The sequence below is a fragment of the Oncorhynchus gorbuscha genome, linkage group LG19, assembly GCF_021184085.1.
Source record: "Oncorhynchus gorbuscha isolate QuinsamMale2020 ecotype Even-year linkage group LG19, OgorEven_v1.0, whole genome shotgun sequence".
NCBI classification, from domain to species: domain Eukaryota; kingdom Metazoa; phylum Chordata; class Actinopteri; order Salmoniformes; family Salmonidae; genus Oncorhynchus; species Oncorhynchus gorbuscha.
This window is the reverse complement of record NC_060191.1, coordinates 3,269,717-3,288,901: the sequence shown is the minus strand read 5'-3', so window position 1 is coordinate 3,288,901 and position 19,185 is coordinate 3,269,717. Positions and strand designations below refer to the sequence as shown.

Sequence of the window (19,185 nt, the reverse complement as noted above, 5' to 3'; positions counted from 1 at the left end):
AGAAAAATCTCCATCCCAGTCTCAGGTCTTTTGCAGACTCCATCAGGTTTTCTTCCAGAATGGTCCTGTATTTGGCTCCATTCATCTTCCCATCAATTTGAACCATCTTCCCTGTCCCTGCTGAAGAAAAGCAGGCCCAAACCATGATGCTGCCACAACCATGTATGACAGTGGGGATGGTGTGTTCAGGGTGTTGCTTTTACGCCAAACATAACGTTTTGCATTGTTGCCAAAAAGTTCAATTTTGGTTTCATCTGACCAGAGCACCTTCTTCCACATGTTTGGTGTGTCTCCCAGGTGGTTTGTGGCAAACTTTAAACAACACTTTTTATGGATATCTTTAAGAAATGGCTTTCTTCTTGCCACTCTTCCATAAAGGCCAGATTTGTGCAATATACGACTGATTGTTGTCCTATGGACAGTCTCCCACCTCAGCTGTAGATCTCTGCAGTTCATCCAGAGTGATCATGGGCTTCTTGGCTGCATCTCTGATCAGTCTTTTCCTTGTATGAGCTGAAAGTTTAGAGGGACGGCCAGGTCTTGGTAGATTTGCAGTGGTCTGATACTCCTTCCATTTCAATATTATCGCTTGCACAGTGCTCCTTGGGATGTTTAAAGCTTGGGAAATCTTTTTGTATCCAAATCCGGCTTTAAACTTCTTCACAACAGTATCTCAGACCTGCCTGGTATGTTCCTTGTTCTTCATGATGCTCTCTGCGCAGGTGCATTTATATGCTCACAGTGCAGGTGCATTTATACGGAGACTTGATTACACACAGGTGGATTGTATTTATCATCATTAGTCATTTAGGTCAACATTGGATCATTCAGAGATCCTCACTGAACTTCTGGAGAGAGTTTGCTGCACTGAAAGTAAAGGGGCTGAATAATTTTGCACGCCCAATTTTTCAGTTTTTGATTTGTTAAAAAAGTTTGAAATATCCAATAAATGTCGTTCCACTTCATGATTGTGTCCCACTTGTTGTTGATTCTTCACAAAAAAATACAGTTTTATATCTTTATGTTTGAAGCCTGAAATGTGGCAAAAGGTCGCAAAGTTCAAGGGGGCCGAATACTTTCGCAAGGCACTGTACAAAGAGGACCGAGCACTTGATATTTTCTGTCTCCATGATATTTGTTTGAGCTTTGATGTTCCTTCATTCTTCTTCCTCTGGATCTTTAAAAACACAAAGGGACCCTAACTAGACCCATAAAGCTCCCTAAAGGTTCTGTAAAGACCTGACAGACTACACTACTGTCTACATTAGGGACTCACCTAAAGGCTCTGTAAAGACCTGACAGACTACACTACTGTCTACATTAGGGACACACCTAAAGGCTCTGTAAAGACCTGATAGACTACAATACTGTCTACATTAGGGACACACCTAAAGGCTCTGTAAAGATCTGACAGACTACACTACTGTCTACATTAGGGACACACCTAAAGGCTCTGTAAAGACCTGACAGACTACACTACTGTCTACATTAGGGACTCACCTAAAGGCTCTGTAAAGACCTGACAGACTACACTACTGTCTACATTAGGGACACACCTAAAGGCTCTGTAAAGACCTGATAGACTACAATACTGTCTACATTAGGGACACACCTAAAGGCTCTGTAAAGATCTGACAGACTACACTACTGTCTACATTAGGGACACACCTAACGGCTCTGTAAAGACCTGACAGACTACACTACTGTCTACATTAGATCTGACAGACTACACTACTGTCTACATTAGGGACACACAAAGGTTCTGTACAGATCTGACAGACTACACTACTGTCTACATTAGGGACTCACCTAAAGGCTCTGTAAAGACCTGACAGACTACACTACTGTCTACATTAGGGACACACAAAGGTTCTGTAAAGATCTGACAGAATACACTACTGTCTACATTAGGGACTCACCTAAAGGCTCTGTAAAGACCTGACAGACTACACTACTGTCTACATTAGGGACTCATCTAAAGGCTCTGTAAAGACCTGACAGACTACACTACTGTCTACATTAGGGACTCACCTAAAGGCTCTGTAAAGACCTGACAGACTACACTACTGTCTAAATTAGGGACACACCTAAAGGCTCTGTAAAGACCTGATAGACTACAATACTGTCTACATTAGGGACACACCTAAAGGCTCTGTAAAGATCTGACAGACTACACTACTGTCTACATTAGGGACACACCTAAAGGCTCTGTAGAGATCTGACAGACTACACTACTGTCTACATTAGGGACACACCTAAAGGCTCTGTAGAGATCTGACAGACTACACTACTGTCTACATTAGGGACACACAACGGTTCTGTAAAGATCTGACAGACTACACTACTGTCTACATTAGGGACTCACCTAAAGGTTCTGTAAATATCTGACAGAATACACTACTGTCTACATTAGGGACACACATAAAGGCTCTGTAAAGATCTGACAGACTACACTACTGTCTACATTAGGGACACACAAAGGTTCTGTAAAGATCTGACAGAATACACTACTGTCTACATTAGGGACACACAAAGGTTCTGTAAAGATCTGACAGAATACACTACTGTCTACATTAGGGACACACAACGGTTCTGTAAAGATCTGACAGACTACACTACTGTCTACATTAAGGACACACATAAAGGCTCTGTAAAGATCTGACAGACTACACTACTGTCTACATTAGGGACACACCTAAAGGCTCTGTAAAGATCTGACAGACTACACTACTGTCGACATTAGATCTGACAGACTACACTACTGTCTACATTAGGGACACACCTAAAGGCTCTGTAAAGATCTGACAGACTACACTACTGTCTACATTAGGGACTCACCTAAAGGCTCTGTAAAGATCTGACAGACTACACTACTGTCTAAATTAGGGACACACCTAAAGGCTCTGTAAAGACCTGACAGACTACACTACTGTCTACATTAGGGACACACCTAAAGGTTCTGTAAAGATCTGACAGACTACACTACTGTCTACATTAGGGACACACCTAAAGGTTCTGTAAAGATCTGACAGACTACACTACTGTCTACATTAGGGACACACTTAAAGGCTCTGTAAAGACCTGACAGACTACACTACTGTCTACATTAGCGACTCACCCGTTTCTGTGTCATGTACGCTTTTCCAGACTCTGAAGGAGAGCGTGGAGCCTAGCAGCAGGTAGGCATCATGGGAGGGGCTAAGGTAGAGTCTGTCTGTCACGGTCAGGCTCACAGAGGCCGGCTCTACCCACTAAGTAACACACAGGAGACAGGTAAAAACCAGCACAAACTATTCTTACACAAACTAATCCATCGATCTTCATCCATAATCTATCACCCCATCCACTCATCCATCATTCCAGGTGCTTCCATCAATGTATTTATTCTTCAAAGCCAATGCATCAATCCCTTCATCCATCCCTCCATCCTCCTTACCTTGTAGTCTGGGTGCGAGAGGGAGGCCCTGACCTGTACCACACCGCTACGGACCCCCTCCAGCAACACACTGTCCCCTTTCTGACCTGCTTCCTCCAGGGACAGGATGTGATGGGGCGGGGAGTAGCCCGCCTCTGAGAAACGCACAAACCTAAACAACATACAGTATATATAGTGCATTCAGAAAGTATTCAGACCCCTTGACTTTTTCCACATTTTGTTACGTGACAGCCCTATTCTAAAATTGATTAAATCGTTTTTTCCCCTCATCAATCTATACACATCCAATAATGACAGAGCAAAAACCGGTTTTTAGAATTTTTGGGTAATTTATTACATATAAAAATCTGAAATATCACATTTACATAAGTATTCAGACCCTTTTCTCAGTACTTTGTTGATGCACCTTTGGCAGCGATTACAGCATCGAGTCTTTTTGGGTATGACGCTACAAGCTTTTCACACCTGTATTTGGGGAGTTTCACCCATTCTTCTCTGCAGATCCTCTCAAGCTCTGTCAGGTTAGATGGGGAATGTCACTGCACAGCTATTTTCAGGTCTCTCCAGAGATGTTCGATCGGGTTGAAGTCCAGGCTCTGGCTGGGTCACTCAAAGACATTTAAAGACTTGTCCCAAAGCCACTCGTGGTTTGTCTTGGCTGTGTGCTTAGAGTCGTCCTGTTGGAAGGTGAACCTTTGCCCCAGTCTGAGGTCCTGAGTGCTCTGGAGCAGGTTTTCATCAAGTTCTCGCTGTACTTTGCTCCATTCATCTTTCCCACGATCCTGACTAGTCTCCCATTCCCTGCTGCTGAAAAACATCCACACAGCATAATTTGCCACCACCATGCTTCACCGTAGAGATGGTGCCAGGTTTCCTCCAGACGTGACACTTAGCATTCAGACCAAACAGTTCAATCTTGGTTTCATCAGACCAGAGAATCTTGTTTCTCATGGTCTGAGAGTCCTTCAGGTGCATTTTGGCAAATTCCAAGTGGCCTGTCATGTGCCTTTTACTGAAGAGTGGCTTCCGTCTGGCCACTCAATCATAAAGTCCTGATTGGTGGAGTGCTGCAGAGATTGTTGTCCTTCTGGAAGGTGTTCCCATCTCCACAGAGGAACAATAGAGCTCTGTCAGAGTGACCATCGGGTTCTTGGTCACCTTCTCCCCCGATTGCTGTTTGGCCGGGCGGCCAGCTCTAGGAAGTCTTGGTGGTTCCAAACTTCTTCCATTCCATTCCATTTAAGGCGGCCACTGCATTCTTGGGGATATTCAAAATGCTATAGACATTTTTTGGTACCCTTCCCCAGATCTGTGCCGAGACACAATCCTGTCTTGGAGCTCTACGGACAATTCCTTTGACCTCATGGCTTGGTTTTTGCTCTGACATGCACTGTCAACTGTGAGATCTTATATTGACAGGTGTGTGCCAATCAATTGAATTTACCACAGATGGACTCCAATCAAGTTGTCGAAACATCTCAAGGATGATCAATGGAAACAGGGTGTGAATGCTTATTTAAATAAGGTATTTATTTATTTTATTTTAATTCTAAAAACCTGTTTTTTGTTGTTGTTTTTAAAAATATTTTTTCCCAATTTTGTGGTATCTAATTGTTTAGTAGCTACTATCTTGTCTCATCGCTACAACTCCCGTACGGGCTCGGGAGAGACGAAGGTTGAAAGTCATGCGTCCTCCGATACACAACCCAACCAAGCCGCACTGCTTCTTAACACAGCGCCATCCAACCCGGAAGCCAGCCGCACCAATGTGTCCGATGAAACACCTGGCAACCTTGGTTAGTGCGCACTGCGCCCGGCCCACCACAGGACTCGCTGGTGCGCGATGAGACAAGGATTTCCTTACCTGCCAAACCCTCCCTAACCCGAACGACGCTAGGCCAATTGTGCGTCGCCCCACGGACGGTTACGACAGAGCCTGGGCGCGAACCCAGGGTCTCTGGTGGCACAGCTGGCGCTACAGTACAGCGCCCTTAACCACTGCGCAACCCAGGAGGCCTAACCTGTTTTTGTTTTGACATTATGGGGTATTGTGTGTAGAATGATGAGGAAAATGTTTATTTAATTAATTTTAGAATAAGGGTGTACCGTAACAAAATGTGGAAAAAGTCAAGGGGTCTGAATACTTTCCGAATGCGCTGTACATAACATTTTCAGTTGACTGTATGTTTCTTTCATCTTTCACCTTCCTTTGCCATTATTTCCCTCTTTCTCCATCTCTCTCACCTAACAATCTCTGCTGTCTCTGTGTCCTTTACTAGCTTCCACTCAAACTGTAGACCTGCCAGACTACTGAATGTGTTGCCTGAGAGAGAGAGAGAGAGAGAGAGAGAGAGAGAGAGAGAGAGAGAGAGAGAGAGAGAGAGAGAGATGATAATGACATCCTCAGGCAGAGAGACTCCTGGTGCCAGAAGGGAGTAGTAAACACACAGATCCAGGTTCTTTAGCATGACAGACAGACGGACAGGACAGACAGACAGACAGACAGACAGACAGACAGACAGACAGACAGACAGACAGTCAGTCTGCCTGCCTGCAGGGACTAGCCTCAGGTTAGTTAGCCTTGAGTCTAACACCTACTGTCTTTTTCCTCCAGTCTACCCTGGGCTATTGGATGGCTATACAATCTGAACACTGTGACCTGGATGAGTTTCTAAGCCAAGAGAATAAAGAGGAAAGGGACCTTCTGGGGCTGGATGTGGATAATAGACAAAAGGTGATAGACAGGTTCGTTTTGAACAAAGCCTGGAAGCCGAAAACTGTCGACAATAAACCAAAGTTTCCTGTGGTACATGTGGTACATTTGGATGTGTGGGGCATTTAAGCTCAGCTCTCGAAGGAACATCAGTGGGCCCATGCTCAGTGCTCATTCTTATGGAGGGATGAAAGGAAGAATAACACCGTGTCTACATATTGACAGCCTTTAGCCCTCAGAGTTAAATGTGTGGGGTGGGTGATATGTCAATGACAAGGCGAGTACCTCCTGAGTCCAGTGCCATGACGGAGAGCACGATGGGTGGGTCCTCGGTGAACAGTTGACGTGTCGTCGTGACAACCTGAATCTGCTTGATCTGGTCAACAATGACATCACAGCGCAGGGTATGGCCAGTCACTGAAAGATGATGAGGGCTGTTTAGTTACACCCTCCACACCCCTCCCTCTCTCTGTTCTGCTACACACACACACTCCCCTCACCAGAGTCCTGTCCCCGTATGATGCTGGCCCCTCGGTTAGTGTCCAGTGGAGCGGACAGAGGCTGGGCGGACACTAGAACCTGCTGGCTACAGGCTGATGGCGGGAGAATGGAGGGAGGGATGGAAGGAGAGAGGGGCCAAACAACGACTGCCTGGGGTCGGGAGGACACCCTGAAAATATCACACACAGATAACTAAGTGGCGTTCTGTCCACACCCACTTGGCATTATGACTAATATTTAAGTTGATACATCTTCTGCTTTTTCAGCATCACCACATCAACTTGACAATCTGAATAGAAACATTAATTTCGTCATTCACTGCCACTCACCATTTATAGCATCCCTTCTCTGCTGTCAACGTGAAGTTGACATGATTATGATTTGATCTGGGCAAAAGTAACTTGGGAACATTCAGCCTTGTCGACTGACTCAAAGCAATAATAGTTACACTAAAAATCAATAATTTACATAATACTTTAGAGTTTAAAACGGCCATTATTGTGAATACATGTTGAGGTCTCAACAATTGCGATCAAAACACTTAAACTGACGTTAGAGCGGTTTCATTTTTTAAGCAACGTTGGACTGTTAACGCTAGCTTACGTTAACTAGCTAAACTTTGAGGTTTCAATGGTCATTGCTAGCTAACAAGTAATAAAAAACGATATATGTTCGTCAGTGACTTGTCATTTCTAAATAAACGAATTAATGAAACAAAAACAGCAACTAAAAAGCCATTAAACTAAACAATATTGCAAAATGTTGGTAGACAGCAACGCGTCACTATCATTGTTGATTTTTGATCTGAGCTGCCAAAAACAAAGCAGCGCGTTCATGGAACGTCATGTGTTTACAGTCTTGAACATTCCCCAACCAACTCCACTCTTCTTGGGGCCCAAAATAATTATTTGGACAGACAGACTACATTTCTTTTTATCTAACATTAAATGATAAAACTTGTTATATTGATATACAGTACATTTTGTATCTCCAAGGAACAAATAGAATTTCGCACCATACATAACACGTCTTCAAACACTCCTTATGCAGCTGCAACTAGATTCTTTAAAGTGCCAATCTGCGATTAAAACAATAACAAAGCAGATGGCCCGCCTCTGTTTTGTTAAAAAGCTGAGGAATGGGCCTGGAGAAATGTAACCACTCAAATTCACAAGACACAGCTTTGGATGCAAGCAGTGATCATCCATAATATCAACATGATCGTTTTAACCATGGTTTGAGGCTATACAGTGTCTGTTTACATGTACAATGTTTACAAACATTTTAGTCAAACAAGTTTATATTTTGGGTTCTGATGGGGTGACAGTTGAACTAAGCTCATGAGGAATTTATAAATTGGAGTAAACTAATGGACAACAACAGTTAGGCTTCTACTTCCAGATTATACATACTATACAAAAAAATATATGGCAAATAGAAATCAAAACTGGATGGTGTTCAGAGATAGATGAGATGGGAGGGGTTGAGTGGAGCTGAAGGATGGGACTGGAGGGTGTTCAGAGATAGATGAGATGGGAGGGGTTGAGTGGAGCTGAAGGATGGGACTGGAGGGTGTTCAGAGATAGATGAGATGGGAGGGGTTGAGTGGAGCTGAAGGATGGGACTGGAGGGTGTTCAGAGATAGATGAGATGGGAGGGGTTGAGTGGAGCTGAAGGATGGGACTGGAGGGTGTTCAGAGATAGATGAGATGGGAGGGGTTGAGTGGAGCTGAAGGATGGGACTGGAGGGTGTTCAGAGATAGATGAGATGGGAGGGGTTGAGTGGAGCTGAAGGATGGGACTGGTGTTCAGAGATAGATGAGATGGGAGGGGTTGAGTGGAGCTGAAGGATGGGACTGGAGGGTGTTCAGAGATAGATGAGATGGGAGGGGTTGAGTGGAGCTGAAGGATGGGACTGGTGTTCAGAGATAGATGAGATGGGAGGGGTTGAGTGGAGCTGAAGGATGGGACTGGAGGGTGTTCAGAGATAGATGAGATGGGAGGGGTTGAGTGGAGCTGAAGGATGGGACTGGAGGGTGTTCAGAGATAGATGAGATGGGAGGGGTTGAGTGGAGCTGAAGGATGGGACTGGTGTTCAGAGATAGATGAGATGGGAGGGGTTGAGTGGAGCTGAAGGATGGGACTGGAGGGTGTTCAGAGATAGATGAGATGGGAGGGGTTGAGTGGAGCTGAAGGATGGGACTGGAGGGTGTTCAGAGATAGATGAGATGGGAGGGGTTGAGTGGAGCTGAAGGATGGGACTGGTGTTCAGAGATAGATGAGATGGGAGGGGTTGAGTGGAGCTGAAGGATGGGACTGGAGGGTGTTCAGAGATAGATGAGATGGGAGGGGTTGAGTGGAGCTGAAGAATGGGACTGGAGGGTGTTCAGAGATAGATGAGATGGGAGGGGTTGAGTGGAGCTGAAGGATGGGACTGGAGGGTGTTCAGAGATAGATGAGATGGGAGGGGTTGAGTGGAGCTGAAGGATGGGACTGGAGGGTGTTCAGAGATAGATGAGATGGGAGGGGTTGAGTGGAGCTGAAGGATGGGACTGGAGGGTGTTCAGAGATAGATGAGATGGGAGGGGTTGAGTGGAGCTGAAGGATGGGACTGGAGGGTGTTCAGAGATAGATGAGATGGGAGGGGTTGAGTGGAGCTGAAGGATGAGACTGGATGGTGTTCAGAGATAGATGAGATGGGAGGGGTTGAGTGGAGCTGAAGGATGGGACTGGAGGGTGTTCAGAGATAGATGAGATGGGAGGGGTTGAGTGGAGCTGAAGGATGGGACTGGATGGTGTAAAGAAGATAGATGAGATGGGAGGGGTTGAGTGGAGCTGAAGGATGGGACTGGAGGGTGTTCAGAGATAGATGAGATGGGAGGGGTTGAGTGGAGCTGAAGGATGAGACTGGATGGTGTTCAGAGATAGATGAGATGGGAGGGGTTGAGTGGAGCTGAAGGATGGGACTGGAGGGTGTTCAGAGATAGATGAGATGGGAGGGGTTGAGTGGAGCTGAAGGATGGGACTGGATGGTGTAAAGAAGATAGATGAGATGGGAGGGTTGAGTGGAGCTGAAGGATGGGACTGGAGGGTGTTCAGAGATAGATGAGATGGGAGGGGTTGAGTGGAGCTGAAGGATGGGACTGGAGGGTGTTCAGAGATAGATGAGATGGGAGGGGTTGAGTGGAGCTGAAGGATGGGACTGGAGGGTGTTCAGAGATAGATGAGATGGGAGGGGTTGAGTGGAGCTGAAGGATGGGACTGGAGGGTGTTCAGAGATAGATGAGATGGGAGGGGTTGAGTGGAGCTGAAGGATGGGACTGGAGGGTGTTCAGAGATAGATGAGATGGGAGGGGTTGAGTGGAGCTGAAGGATGGGACTGGAGGGTGTTCAGAGATAGATGAGATGGGAGGGGTTGAGTGGAGCTGAAGGATGGGACTGGAGGGTGTTCAGAGATAGATGAGATGGGAGGGGTTGAGTGGAGCTGAAGGATGGGACTGGAGGGTGTTCAGAGATAGATGAGATGGGAGGGGTTGAGTGGAGCTGAAGGATGGGACTGGAGGGTGTTCAGAGATAGATGAGATGGGAGGGGTTGAGTGGAGCTGAAGGATGGGACTGGAGGGTGTTCAGAGATAGATGAGATGGGAGGGGTTGAGTGGAGCTGAAGGATGGGACTGGAGGGTGTTCAGAGATAGATGAGATGGGAGGGGTTGAGTGGAGCTGAAGGATGAGACTGGATGGTGTTCAGAGATAGATGAGATGGGAGGGGTTGAGTGGAGCTGAAGGATGGGACTGGAGGGTGTTCAGAGATAGATGAGATGGGAGGGGTTGAGTGGAGCTGAAGGATGGGACTGGATGGTGTAAAGAAGATAGATGAGATGGGAGGGGTTGAGTGGAGCTGAAGGATGGGACTGGAGGGTGTTCAGAGATAGATGAGATGGGAGGGGTTGAGTGGAGCTGAAGGATGAGACTGGATGGTGTTCAGAGATAGATGAGATGGGAGGGGTTGAGTGGAGCTGAAGGATGGGACTGGAGGGTGTTCAGAGATAGATGAGATGGGAGGGGTTGAGTGGAGCTGAAGGATGGGACTGGATGGTGTAAAGAAGATAGATGAGATGGGAGGGGTTGAGTGGAGCTGAAGGATGGGACTGGAGGGTGTTCAGAGATAGATGAGATGGGAGGGGTTGAGTGGAGCTGAAGGATGGGACTGGAGGGTGTTCAGAGATAGATGAGATGGGAGGGGTTGAGTGGAGCTGAAGGATGAGACTGGATGGTGTTCAGAGATAGATGAGATGGGAGGGTTGAGTGGAGCTGAAGGATGGGACTGGAGGGTGTTCAGAGATAGATGAGATGGGAGGGGTTGAGTGGAGCTGAAGGATGGGACTGGATGGTGTAAAGAAGATAGATGAGATGGGAGGGGTTGAGTGGAGCTGAAGGATGGGACTGGAGGGTGTTCAGAGATAGATGAGATGGGAGGGGTTGAGTGGAGCTGAAGGATGGGACTGGAGGGTGTTCAGAGATAGATGAGATGGGAGGGGTTGAGTGGAGCTGAAGGATGGGACTCGATGGTGTTCAGAGATAGATGAGATGGGAGGGGTTGAGTGGAGCTGAAGGATGGGACTGGAGGGTGTTCAGAGATAGATGAGATGGGAGGGGTTGAGTGGAGCTGAAGGATGGGACTGGAGGGTGTTCAGAGATAGATGAGATGGGAGGGGTTGAGTGGAGCTGAAGGATGGGACTGGTGTTCAGAGATAGATGAGATGGGAGGGGTTGAGTGGAGCTGAAGGATGGGACTGGTGTTCAGAGATAGATGAGATGGGAGGGGTTGAGTGGAGCTGAAGGATGGGACTGGATGGTGTAAAGAAGATAGATGAGATGGGAGGGGTTGAGTGGAGCTGAAGGATGGGACTGGAGGGTGTTCAGAGATAGATGAGATGGGAGGGGTTGAGTGGAGCTGAAGGATGAGACTGGATGGTGTTCAGAGATAGATGAGATGGGAGGGGTTGAGTGGAGCTGAAGGATGGGACTGGAGGGTGTTCAGAGATAGATGAGATGGGAGGGGTTGAGTGGAGCTGAAGGATGGGACTGGATGGTGTAAAGAAGATAGATGAGATGGGAGGGGTTGAGTGGAGCTGAAGGATGGGACTGGAGGGTGTTCAGAGATAGATGAGATGGGAGGGGTTGAGTGGAGCTGAAGGATGAGACTGGATGGTGTTCAGAGATAGATGAGATGGGAGGGGTTGAGTGGAGCTGAAGGATGGGACTGGAGGGTGTTCAGAGATAGATGAGATGGGAGGGGTTGAGTGGAGCTGAAGGATGGGACTGGATGGTGTAAAGAAGATAGATGAGATGGGAGGGGTTGAGTGGAGCTGAAGGATGGGACTGGAGGGTGTTCAGAGATAGATGAGATGGGAGGGGTTGAGTGGAGCTGAAGGATGGGACTGGAGGGTGTTCAGAGATAGATGAGATGGGAGGGGTTGAGTGGAGCTGAAGGATGAGACTGGATGGTGTTCAGAGATAGATGAGATGGGAGGGGTTGAGTGGAGCTGAAGGATGGGACTGGAGGGTGTTCAGAGATAGATGAGATGGGAGGGGTTGAGTGGAGCTGAAGGATGGGACTGGATGGTGTAAAGAAGATAGATGAGATGGGAGGGGTTGAGTGGAGCTGAAGGATGGGACTGGAGGGTGTTCAGAGATAGATGAGATGGGAGGGGTTGAGTGGAGCTGAAGGATGGGACTGGAGGGTGTTCAGAGATAGATGAGATGGGAGGGGTTGAGTGGAGCTGAAGGATGGGACTCGATGGTGTTCAGAGATAGATGAGATGGGAGGGGTTGAGTGGAGCTGAAGGATGGGACTGGAGGGTGTTCAGAGATAGATGAGATGGGAGGGGTTGAGTGGAGCTGAAGGATGAGACTAAAACAAATCAAATATAACTATTGTAACATAAGCATTTTTAAGTTATATTCTTCAAGAATCAATGAGTATATCATTCATTTATGTCAAATGTATGTAACAAGTTCAGATAGCCATTTTAACAACAATGTGAGGTGTAGATTGCACTGGGGAAAGAAAACACATTTTAGCATGTAGGTCATAAAATCAGGTATTCTAACATAGGAAAAGGACAGGGGCATACCTAGTCAGTTGTACAACAATGTATACAACTGAAATGTGTCTTCCGCATTTAACCCAACCCCTCTGAATCAGAGAGGTGCGGAGGGATGCCTTAATGGACATCCACGTATTCGGCGCCCAGGGAACAGTGGGTTAACTGCCTTGCTCAGGGGCAGAACAACAGGTGGGGATTTGATCAAGCAACCTTTCGGAACAGGACAGGTGTCTACAGGCAGAGTAGTTTTTATACTGCAGGTAAACTGTAATGATTCCAAAGAAGAAAGAACAGACAAGCCAAAATTCACCCAATAACTCAGTGATGTTATATAGATATATACTTTATTAATTATCTCTGATAAAATAAAATTACAAAATCATTTCACCCTCAAACGCACCTCCCTTGTCCATTATTTATTATTATTAAAGTTGATTATTAATACATTTATCATAATTGTCAGGACGAATGAGAAGAATACTATAGTATAATAATAGTAGATATTAGCTATAACCGTTAAATCGTAATGGTAGAAAAGACTGAGCAATACAAAGCTATGTAGATTTCAGTAACAGCATACTGTACAGTACAATATTCCAAGCGGGTGTAATTCAGTATTCCTGCCACAGAATGTCACTATAAGACAGTTTTCAAAAGGGTCTCCGTAGAAATAGAAATCTTATTCCATCACATCATAATAATTATTCTCTCAGATATATAGTCTCTCCCTCTATAGGGTTAAGTTTGGTAAGCAACCGTTTCTCTCTTGCCATGGCCTGTATCCTTTGTCTGGTTAATATTCCTTCATTCCCTGTCTATGGCAGTCCATTGAGCACAGTGAAAAGTGCCGTCCACAAAGCACTAGTACTAGTCCAAATCCAATGTTCCTTGAAAAACATTGTCAGGAAATCTGAAACTCCTCTTCCCATCTCCCCAGTGACATCCTCTTCTGCCTCTCTTTTGTAGTCCATTTGAGAGAGAGCACTTTGGTAGATTGTGTGTGTGTGTCCGCATGTGGATGTGGTTCAGCGTGTATGTGTGGGTTTAGGCATATCTGTGCCCCTGTGCAAACGGTGTGCTTGTGGTTTGAAATGTACAGCATACATTCATTAAAACAGAGTTTTGGGAACATGTGTGCATAAGGAAATATGGCAGTAGTGTTTCCTTGGACCGTGTCTACGCTCTGCGTCAAGTAATAAATGCCTGGCAGTATGTTCTTTTCAGTTGGACTTAGTGCATTGTCTGCTTGGCAGTAATAGGCTATAGTATAGGCTATACTATAGTGTTTTATAGTCTACTATAGAATGCTGCGCGATATTGTGTGCTATTTTATATGTGTGTGTGTGTGTGTTTGCTGTGTATTTTGTTGTAGCGTGTTTATGTTGCCATGGTGTGTGTGTGTGTGTGTGTGTGTGTGTGTGTGTGTGTGTGTGTGTGTGTGTGTGTGTGTGTGTGTGTGTGTGTGTGTGTGTGTGTGTGTGTGTGTGTGTGTGTGTGTGTGTGTGTGTGTGTGTGTGTGTGTGTGTGTGTGGTGTTTAGTATGTATTATGGTTGTTGATTAAATGGTTCGTTAAAGGGATGCTCGTTACCACACAAGTAGCAGTTAGATAGAAAATAGATCATAAGGACAACAAGTCATAGTCAATAATTCCTGATGGAGGGATGGGAGGGAAGAGGGCGAGAGATGGAGGGAGAGAAAGAGATGAAGAGAAAGAGGGATAGAGAGGGACGAATGGAAAAAGAGAGGAATACGTTTTCCTGTCATTAGATTGGATTCCATTAAAGACCTCTGTAATTGGTCTTGGTTATCTGTTTCCCCCTTCCTCCCCCTTTCTCCCCTTTCCATCTCCTTCTCTCTCTCCCAACTTCCCTCCACTTCCTTGGCCCTCCTATCCCTCACCTTGTCTACCTCCCATCCCTCCCTCCCTCTCACAGCCTCTTATCTGTGATCCTTTCCCTCGCCCTCCCCCATTTCCCCCAGTCCTCTATTTTGGGCTTCTGGCTACCCCCCCTATTGGGGCTGATCTCCTCATCCCGTATTCCTACTGGCCCTCTCCTCCTCTACCCTCACCTCTTCTTTCCCCTTCCCATCCTCTCCTCCTCCTCTCTTCAACTACTGGAGGTGCTAGTATTGGGGCAGATCTCCTCATCCCGTATTCCTACTGGCCCTCTCCTCCTCTACCCTCACCTCTTCTTTCCCCTTCTCATCCTCTCCTCCTCCTCTCTTCAACAACTGGAGGTGCTAGTATTGGGGCTGATCTCCTCATCCCGTATTCCTACTGGCCCTCTCCTCCTCTAACCTCACCTCTTCTTTCCCCTTCCCATCCTCTCCTCCTCTCTTCAACTACTGGAGGTGCTAGTATTGGGGCTGATCTCCTCATCCCGTATTCCTACTGGCCCTCTCCTCCTCTACCCTCACCTCTTCTTTCCCCTTCCCATCCTCTCCTCCTCCTCTCTTCAACAACTGGAGGTGCTAGTATTGGGGCTGATCTCCTCATCCCGTATTCCTACTGGCCCTCTCCTCCTCTACCCTCACCTCTTCTTTCCCCTTCCCATCCTCTCCTCCTCCTCTCTTCAACAACTGGAGGTGCTAGTATTGGGGCTGATCTCCTCATCCCGTATTCCTACTGGCCCTCTCCTCCTCTACCCTCACCTCTTCTTTCCCCTTCCCATCCTCTCCTCCTCCTCTCTTCAACAACTGGAGGTGCTAGTATTGGGGCTGATCTCCTCATCCCGTATTCCTACTGGCCCTCTCCTCCTCTACCCTCACCTCTTCTTTCCCCTTCCCATCCTCTCCTCCTCCTCTCTTCAACAACTGGAGGTGCTAGTATTGGGGCTGATCTCCTCATCCCGTATTCCTACTGGCCCTCTCCTCCTCTACCCTCACCTCTTCTTTCCCCTTCCCATCCTCTCCTCCTCCTCTCTTCAACAACTGGAGGTGCTAGTATTGGGACTAGCGCTGCCCTCTATGGTTCCTTCTGGGGGCTGCTGTGGCTCTGGGGCCAGGGTTGGGCTTGGGGTCAGGGCATGGGCAGGGGCCAGCTGAGCAACAGGGACCAGGGCTGTCCCTCCTCCACCTGCACCTCCCCATCCTCCTCCTCTGTAGTCCCTCTCTCGGAGCAGGTGGAGCAAGGTGGTGTGCTGGGCAGACAGCGTGGCAGACAGGTGGGCAGGCAGGGCACTGAAGCCGGCGGTCAGCTGTTCCACCCGTGTTTCCAGAGACAGCATCTGCCGCTCCAGGTCCTCACTGCGATCGTTCAGCTCCGACATCAGCTCGTACATCACACTTTGCATCTGCACACACACACACACACACACGCACGCACGCACGCACGCACGCACGCACGCACGCACGCACGCACGCACACACACACACACACACACACACACACACACACACACACACACACACACACACACACACACACACACACACACACACAGGAAGAGAGGGAGATAATTTAGAAATGACATCAGCAGGGTTTGGGTCAATTTGAATTAAAGTCCCTCAATTCAGGAAGTGATTTGATATTTTAAATTTCAATTTACTTCCTGAATTGACTGACTTCAATTAGAATTAACCCAATCACTGGAGAGATATAGAGGACAGAGTAAGAGAGCCATGAAAAAGGGAATGAGAAAGAGAGAGAGAGAAGAGGAGTGAGTGTGAGGAAGGGAACCCTCTGTGTGGGCGTTATCATCTGGTAAAGGCTGAATAAGACAGGAGAGAGAGAGTCAAGGCTGAATAAGAAAGGAGAGAGAGAGAGAGAGAGAGAGAGAGAGTCAAGGCTGAATAAGAAAGGAGAGAGAGAGAGAGAGAGAGAGAGTCAAGGCTGAATAAGAAAGGAGAGAGAGAGAGAGAGTCAAGGCTGAATAAGAAAGGAGAGAGAGAGAGTTCAGGGCTGAATAAGAAAGGAAAGAGAGAGATTTCAGGGCTGAATAAGAAAGGAGAGAGAGAGAGAGAGAGAGTCAAGGCTGAATAAGAAAGGAGAGAGAGAGAGAGAGTCAAGGCTGAATAAGAAAGGAAAGAGAGAGAGTTCAGGGCTGAATAAGAAAGAGAGAGAGAGAGAGAGAGAGAGAGAGAGAGTCAAGGCTGAATAAGAAAGGAGAGAGAGAGAGAGAGTCAAGGCTGAATAAGAAAGGAAAGAGAGAGAGTTCAGGGCTGAATAAGAAAGGAGAGAGAGAGAGAGAGAGAGAGAGAGTCAAGGCTGAATAAGAAAGGAGAGAGAGAGAGAGAGTCAAGGCTGAATAAGAAAGGAGAGAGAGAGTGAGAGTCAAGGCTGAATAAGAAAGGAGAGAGAGAGAGAGAGAGAGAGAGTCAAGGCTGAATAAGAAAGGAGAGAGAGAGAGAGAGTCAAGGCTGAATAAGAAAGGAGAGAGAGAGAGAGAGAGAGAGTCAAGGCTGAATAAGAAAGGAGAGAGAGAGAGAGAGTCAAGGCTGAATAAGAAAGGAGAGAGAGAGAGTCAAGGCTGAATAAGAAAGGAGAGAGAGAGAGTTAAGGCTGAATAAGAAAGGAGAGAGAGAGAGTCAAGGCTGAATAAGAAAGGAGAGAGAGAGAGTTAAGGCTGAATAAGAAAGGAGAGAGAGAGAGTTAAGGCTGAATAAGAAAGGAGAGAGAGAGAGTCAAGGCTGAATAAGAAAGGAGAGAGAGAGAGTATAGGTAGATAGAACATCCCTCCATCGCCCATCAGAGCAGCGTAACCATGGTAAAGAGTGGCCGATTTAAAATATTTGTGGCAGAAGGCACTGATCCATAGAGACACACACACACCACCTACACACCGAACCACCCTCTCTCTTTCTCTTTCTTTCTCTTTTTCTCTCTTTTTCTTTATCTCATGCATTCACACCCACACATTAACAGAAATACACCCCCTCCCTCTCTCCTCTCTTCTCTCGTTTTCTCTCTCCATCATCCCATTTTTAACACTTGTTCCGGTTGCTAGGAGACGCAAAGCCACAGAAACCGACTGGTCAGAATGGAAACAGCGGAATGCTGAGATATATTTGGGGGGCAAAGTTATGTGTGTCAGAGGGTATTGCATGTGGTGTGTTTGTATGTTTATGTGTTTGTATGCTTCTTAAATACCAGTCCCTCGTATCATGCTTGGACAGCTTTGGATATAAGTTTAAGTTAGTCGCACTGATATTTGGCAGTCTCAGCCACGTACATAGACTAACAGTACATGGTTTCAGAGCTGGTCATGGGTGCACCTCCGCCACGCTCAAGGTCCTAAACGATATCATAACCGCCATCGATAAGAAACAACACTGTGCAGCCGTATTCATTGACCTGGCCAAGGCTTTCGACTCTGTCAATCACCACATCCTCATTGGCAGACTTGATAGCCTTGGTTTCTCAAATGATTGCCTCGCCTAGTACACCAACTACTTCTCTGATAGAGTTCAGTGTGTCAAATCGGAGGGCCTGTTGTCCGGACCTCTGACAGTCTCTATGGGTGTGCCACAGGGTTCAATTCTCGGGCTGATTCTCTTCTCTGTATACATCGCTCTTGCTGCTGGTGAGTCTCTAATCCACCTCTATGCAGACGACACCACTCTGTATACTTCTGGCCATTCTTTGGACACTGTGTTAACTAACCTCCAGGCCAGCTTCAATGCCATACAACTCTCCTTCCGTGGCCTCCAATTGCTCTTAAATACAAGTAAAACTAAATGCATGCTCTTCAACCGATCCCTGCCTGCACAACATCACTACTCTGGACGGTTCTGACTGAATACCTAGGTGTCTGGTTAGACTGTAAACCCTCCTTCCAGACCCACATCAAACATCTCCAATCCAAAGTTAAATCTAGAATTGGCTTCCTATTTCACAACAAAGCATCCTTCACTCATTCTGCCAAACATACCCTTGTAAAACTGATCATCCTACCGATCCTCGACTTCTGCGATGTCATTTACAAAATAGCCTCCAATACCCTACTCAATAAATTGGATGCAGTCTATCACAGTGCCATCTGTTTTGTCACCAAAGCCCCATATACTACCCATCACTGCGACCTGTACGCTCTCGTTAGCTGGCCCTCGCTTCATACTCGTCGCCAAACCCACTAGCTCCAGGTCATCTACAAGAACCTGTTAGGTAAAGTCCCCCCTTATCTCAGCTCGCGGGTCACCATAGCAGCACCTGTAGCACACGCTCCAGCAGGTATATCTCTCTAGTCACCCCCAAAACCAATTCTTCCTTTGGCCGCCTCTCCTTCCAGTTCTCTGCTGCCAATGACTGGAACGAACTACACAAATCTCTGAAACTGGAAACACTTATCTCCCTCACTAGCTTTAAGCACCAGCTGTCAGAGCAGCTCACAGATTACTGCACCTGTACATAGCCCACCTATAATTTAATATACCATTCCAGTGTTTTATTTGCTATATTGTATTTACTTTGCCACCATGGCCTTTT

General features: G+C 46.7%; 1 protein-coding gene and 1 pseudogene across 1 annotated transcript in view; both read right to left on the bottom strand.

The window, feature by feature from the left end:
- LOC124006051 (nuclear pore membrane glycoprotein 210-like) overlaps positions 1–7,446 on the bottom strand; it is a 60,711-nt gene extending 53,265 nt beyond the window's left edge. The window contains exons 1-6 of the mRNA XM_046315713.1: positions 6,980–7,446; positions 6,650–6,819; positions 6,435–6,566; positions 5,681–5,759; positions 3,437–3,587; positions 3,119–3,251 (exon numbers count right to left, since the gene is read on the bottom strand). Of these exons, the coding sequence (XP_046171669.1) occupies positions 3,119–3,251; positions 3,437–3,587; positions 5,681–5,759; positions 6,435–6,566; positions 6,650–6,819; positions 6,980–7,146 (832 nt within the window). The 5' untranslated portion in view covers positions 7,147–7,446. The remainder of the gene's footprint in view (positions 1–3,118; positions 3,252–3,436; positions 3,588–5,680; positions 5,760–6,434; positions 6,567–6,649; positions 6,820–6,979) is intronic.
- A 5,636-nt stretch (positions 7,447–13,082) lies between these two features.
- LOC124005853 overlaps positions 13,083–19,185 on the bottom strand; it is a 132,119-nt pseudogene continuing 126,016 nt past the window's right edge.